The sequence below is a fragment of the Vespula vulgaris genome, chromosome 19, assembly GCF_905475345.1.
Source record: "Vespula vulgaris chromosome 19, iyVesVulg1.1, whole genome shotgun sequence".
Lineage (NCBI taxonomy): Eukaryota > Metazoa > Arthropoda > Insecta > Hymenoptera > Vespidae > Vespula > Vespula vulgaris.
Genome location: NC_066604.1, coordinates 3,202,128 through 3,208,646, shown reverse-complemented (window position 1 = coordinate 3,208,646; position 6,519 = coordinate 3,202,128). Strand labels below are relative to the sequence as shown.

At 28.7% G+C, this 6,519-nt stretch overlaps 1 protein-coding gene across 1 annotated transcript; it reads left to right on the top strand.

The window, feature by feature from the left end:
- The first annotated feature begins 775 nt into the window (after positions 1-775).
- LOC127070844 (Y+L amino acid transporter 2) lies at positions 776-6,391 on the top strand. Its single transcript, XM_051009356.1, has 8 exons — positions 776-1,071; positions 2,460-2,678; positions 2,770-3,040; positions 3,239-3,362; positions 3,462-3,662; positions 4,592-4,741; positions 5,096-5,273; positions 5,433-6,391. The coding sequence occupies exons 1-8, from the start codon at positions 786-788 to the stop codon at positions 5,492-5,494; spliced, it is 1,491 nt and encodes a 496-aa protein (XP_050865313.1). The 5' UTR covers positions 776-785; the 3' UTR covers positions 5,495-6,391.
- The last annotated feature ends 128 nt before the right edge of the window (positions 6,392-6,519 follow it).

The following is a 6,519-nucleotide window of genomic DNA, read 5'->3' as shown; positions in this document are numbered from 1 at the left end:
TTTATCTTCAAGATGTTTCTACTGAAAAAAAAAAAAAAAAATATTTTCATGAAAAGTTCGTAAAACGATAAGATATGTATCCAATTTTATAGCTAATATTGCTTACAATGTTTGTGTTATGGATGTCTGTCGATGGATACTTCTGTTCTAAAACGAAATAAGTAAATAAATAATAAAAGGAATACATGATAGTAACGAATATACTCATAATCTAACGATAAAAATGTATATTTTATTTCTTCTTTTCCACTGATAAATGTATGAACTTTGATTTAGATTTATCTATATTTACGAAAAAAAACTAATGTAATCTACAAATTAGAAAAGAAAATAATGAGAGTGCGATGAAAACCCCCGAGGACAAGAAGAAAGCGACTGAGAGACGTCACGTCTCGAAGGGAAATAAGAACGCCGAGGTTACCCGAAAAAATCCGAATTACGACGGAACGAAACGAAAGTAGGGAGGCGCGCGTTCTTCGTTTCGGCGAGGACTAACGAAGCGAGCCGAACATTGGCGTTCTTCGTTTCGGCGGCGACTGACGGAGTGAACCGAACGTTGGCGATCTCCCCACCGATATTTCCCCCCACCGTAAAGCTCGTCGGAACCACATGTGCGTGGAGCACGCGTTCGTTTCGTTTGTATGTACGTTTAGAAGAGGTATGGTCACAAGAATTCGAACCTTTGAGTGGGTCGTAACAAAACGACGTTGTCGAAAAAACCTTAATTCGATATTCTCTTCTATATTGAATCACTTTCATTTTAAAATAATAAAAATCACATAAAAATGCCGGACAAGGTAGCACCAGCCGAAAGGCAGCAAGTGATAGTGCTTCATGCTTTGAAAAAGAATATTTCGGAAGAAAAAAATGAAGACAATGGTGTAAAATTGAAAAAAGAATTAGGATTACTTGATGGTGTTGCAATAATCGTTGGTATCATCGTTGGTGCTGGCATTTTTGTTTCACCTAAAGGAGTTCTTACTAATAGTGGTAGTGTTGGTCAAGCTCTTATCGTTTGGATTTTCTCTGGTTTACTTTCACTTGTCGGTGCTCTCTGCTATGCCGAATTAGGTAAGTCGAAATTAATTTCTTTTTATTTGATTTATTTTCCCGCGTTAAATCTCTCATATGTTCTTCAAAAATTCACGCATATTGTATGTCGTGACACACGTGGCTCCAAAACTCGCATCGACTCTATTGCGGCTAGTCGCGTTGCTATGACGCAGACTGACTTGTAATGAATCTATGAGCTATATTATTTTACATTATCGATAACCATATTTTTCACAATTAAATTAAAAATAATTTTATCATTAGTTGTATATTTTCCAGAATAATGAGACCAACATTTAAATAATTTTATTTAAATAAATTTTGTTTAAATAAATTAAATTGAACAAAGTTCTTCCGCAGAAGTTTTGTTTTGCATAATGAAAAGAAGGAAAAAATATGGTTAAACGATATTTCATGTATATAATATTATCTATATTTTTTCTAATAAGCTTTTCAAATTTTTATTTTTTTCTTTGCAAGTTTTGCAAAATTGCATACGATATTTCATATATGATAAACTGTTGTGACAGGAAATAAAAATACAAAGATAAAACTAAAGATAATACAAATACGTAGTTCATTGCCATATCATTTTACCTGACTTACTTTACGGCATGGTGGCAAATGATAGAGTCATAGACTCTTGCATCATTTCATTATAAATTCAAATCTACAGTCCGTAAAAAATGTAAAAAAAATATTTCGACTTATAGTAATAGAGAGAAAAGTTACAATAATTCAATAATGATATCTTATAAAAAATATTGTATGCGTGTATACAATTTTGTTATTTAATTGTTATTAGTAACGTTCATATGCATCTATGTAGATCGAATGATTTATAAATGGCGCCTGTTCGATATAGGTCGAAAATATTGCATCTCGATCATGTTTGCTAAGATAGATAAGATATACGAATATTTTTCTGAAATAGAGAATTAAGAGATTTTTATTATTTATATTTTATGGCATTTAGACGATATTATAATTATCCGAAAAAAATGTCGATAAATTATAGATCGATCGTGTACAAAGATAATAATAAATTAACTATATCTCAACTATATTTTAAAATCTTAATTTTTATACAAAAAAAGTTTTCTCAACAATATCTTAAGAAAAAAAGAAAAGAAAAAACCGGAAATTCACTATAACGACATGATAGATCTATTCGTTTAATGTCGACTTTAATAAAGAAATAACCGTTCGTATAATTTATATAATTACGAGTTAACATTTCAACTGTTTCAACAAATATCGCTCATCATGTGATCACATTCGTCATTTTCGATTTCATAACTTTTTAATGCACGTTACATATACGCGTATGCATTTACATCTGTAGTTACATATCCATCGCTGGATATCATTTACGTGAGAATTATTTTCTTTTTCTTATGTTACAGGTACGATGATACCAAAATCGGGTGGGGACTATGCCTACATTAGCGATGCGTTTGGGTCATTGCCAGCGTTTCTTTACCTTTGGGTTGCATTATTTATTCTCGTTCCAACCGGAAACGCTATCACTGCACTTACATTTGCACAATACATTCTACAACCTGCTTGGCCAGGTTGTAAACCACCATATGCAGCTGTAAGACTTCTTGCAGCAGTTGTTACATGTAAGATATAATAAAAACTTGAAGAAAATATCATCATCATCATCATCATCAACAGAAACAAAAGAATAATATTTTCTTTTATTATCCCTAGGCCTGTTAACTGCAATCAATTGTTATAATGTTAAATGGGCAACAAGGGTTCAGGATATATTTACTGGTACAAAGATCTTTGCCTTGATCATCATCATGGTTGCTGGTTTCTGGTGGCTTTGTACTGGTCATACAGATAATTTTCATCAACCAATGGCTGGAACAAATACGCAACCTGGTTATATCGCGCTTGCTATATATTCGGGATTATTTTCCTACTCTGGGTGGAATTATCTTAACTTTGTTACAGAAGAATTGAAAGATCCTTACAAGTAAATATATACACACATATATATATGTATGTACGTATATGCATATGTATATGTACATGTATTTACCATATTGTCTGCTACGAATTATTGTTTCGATCTAATTTTTGTTTTTGCTGATAATCTGATAATTAATTAGTTAAAAAATGTATATCGTTATAACGATATATTTACATGTTTACTTGAATAACATTATTACAGAAATCTTCCAAGGGCAATTTGCATATCTTTGCCATTGGTGACAGTGATTTATGTCTTAGCAAACGTCGCTTACTTTGTTGTATTGACGCAAGACGAAATACTTGCATCGTACGCAGTCGCTGTCGTAAGTTACGCTTACATTAATCATGCAATCAAGTGATTCTTAATTGTTTAATTAATAATTTTTAATCTTTTCATTATGATGCGATTATTTTTTTCGCAGACTTTTGGTGATAAATTATTAGGAGTAATGTCATGGATCATGCCGTTTTTCGTAGCGTGCTCAACATTCGGTGCATTAAACGGTGCAATCTTTGCTTCTTCAAGATTATTTTTCGTTGGTGCACGTAATGGTCATTTACCTACTGCCATAGCACTTATTAATGTACAAAATCTAACACCAATGCCTTCCCTTATATTTCTGGTAAGTATTTTACTTCAATTTTAACAAAAATTTCAACGAAAGAATTGGTACATTATTATGTAAAAATAAATAATTATCAACTTTGTATATCGTAATAATAATTAAAATAATAATTCAAGTACGATATATATATATCACTATATATATATATCACTATATATAACTAATATTAGATTAAAAATCAATGCATAGTTCCACCATCTTTAATTTCTATTATTTATTAAAATAAGTTCTATTTTTTTAAAAAGCGCATAATATATATTATGAATTAATGAAGTAGTAATACCATTATTATCTAAATAACACATAAGACGTTCGAGATTTCTACTACTGTCTTGTTTTGCGACACGCTAATTGAAAGTAATAAATTGGATCTTTCATGTCGCTGACCGTCTCTTTAATGATAGACAGCGGAAGTCTTCTTTTCGTCTTTGTTCCTTCGTTTGTGAGAACGTTATTTGACCTGGATGACCTAGAGGTCGACTCTAACGTTTTAATACTGCACTGATATATATATATATGTGTGTATATATATCAAAGTGTATTAAGATTTATTATACTAATATTAAATCTTTAATCAATTTGAGGTACCATTACTTTTGAAGTATTACATCTATTATTCATCTTATTTTGTTCTTGTGCAATTATTTAATGAAAATATATAATTATTATTAATTAGTATTAAAAACACGAGTTCAAACAAATGTGAATAAATATCAATTTGCATTTTATATAAGTATTATATGCATATATATATATATATATATATATATATATATATATATATTATGTCGAATAAATAACACGAATGATACTAATTATAAATTTGGTAAAAATTTAAACACACCTGCGGACACACGAGAGAACAATTTTTCTGTACTTGAGCGCAAAGTCCAATTTAAACGTTAAACTGTAATTTCCGTTTCTAGTGCATTATCACCCTGGCACTTCTGATCATAGAGGATGTCTATGTGCTGATCAATTATGTTAGCTTCGTTGAAGCACTATTCACCACGCTCTCAGTATCTGGCCTCTTGTGGTTACGTTACAAACGGCCCGATCTTCACCGACCGATAAAGGTATTCAAATTGTTAATTAATTTTTTAACATGTTTTAATTTTAATTAATTCACACATTATTTCAAATTCGAGTAATTAAATTTTTTTTTGTAATTGAACTTATAAGTCTCACTTAATGTTTCTAACTGGAAATATCTGTTCTCTTTTTCTGATAATTCTAAAAATTTGTAATATACTATATAATCATGTTTTTATGTAATTATATTTTTTTCAAGATATTTCAGGTAAAAACATTAAATAGTTTATTTAATATAAGCACAACTAATACGAAATTTATTATTGCACTACTATTCATAAAATGATATACAAGTTTGTACGAGCGTGCGTCTTATTTTTTATATTTTTTTTATTTAGGTATCTATAGCGTTACCCGTAATTTTCTTCATAATTTGTACATTTTTGGTTATTCTTCCTTGCTACGTTTCACCATGGGAAGTAGGAGTAGGAATAATTATTATTTTATCGGGAATTCCTGTATATTCGATTTTTATATATTGGAAAAACAAACCAATGTGGCTAGTGTCGGCGTCACGTAAGTACTTCTCAATCAATTTGTAGTTTTATATATAAAAATAAGATATTAAACTTTTATTCCAAACAAATAATTCAAGCCATACATATCTAAATATATGGAATTAAAGTTTCATTGCATTTTAACACTTAAATTTTAAAATAAATTATTAACTTTCAGATGATTTTAATATGTTTTGCGCGAAACTTTTTCTGTGTGTACAAGAAGAAAAGAATGATTGAGAAGGTGTATTTTATGGTGTTCTCTACACAATGCAAATACATATATTTATAAACGATAAACTGATCTAAAGGAGCAATATTTCTCTTTGGTATGCAATAATTATATTAATGGAAGTTCCTCTTGGCCATAATAATTAATAATGTATGAAGTAGAATGAATGATTATGAGTGGATGAAGTCAATTGTGAATATTTTACAATTTGTGTATATATATATATATATATATATATATATATATATATATATATATATAAAATGTCAATGATGTTCTCAAAATACTGCCAAATTTGCAAAATTTAGAAATATTTGAACAGATTTTTTATTTTGACATTATTTAAATAGGCAAGAAAAAAATGTAAAAAGTAAATTATTTCAATTGTTAATATGAATGTGAGACGATTTTTTATAATTTTATGTAAAAGTAATTTTTTCGTGCATTATTTAATGTATCCTGACATACTTTGCATATAGTTAAAATATTTAATAACGCATTGAAATATTTAATATTATATATTAGGTGCAAACGCGATTCATGATAAATTTTGCTTCATCATATATAATTGTACATATGACAATCAATTGAATAATATATAATCTATACTCTTGCTAAACATTATTAATTAAGATATATATATATATAAATTTTTTACACAAAATAATAATTGTAAATATTACGCGTGCGGCAGCCTTCGCGAGTCAATTATGTTTTGTCTATTTATATTTAATAATATATATTCGATATATAAATGAATATTATGTCAATAATTAATATATATATATAATATATAATATATATATATATGTATATTGTGTGGGTATGCGCTCGCGCGCGTATGTATGTGTAAATGAGACAATTGGTATAAATAGTCAAATAAATGCATAAGCGTTATTTTTTAATATTTCTTTCTTTTTTTTCCTCTTGGTTGTGTATTTATACTCATTTTTAATATAATTCAATTGTAATATACATAATCGAGAGCAAATGTAGAATAAAATAACTTTTTTCATCTCCTTTCCACCGACAC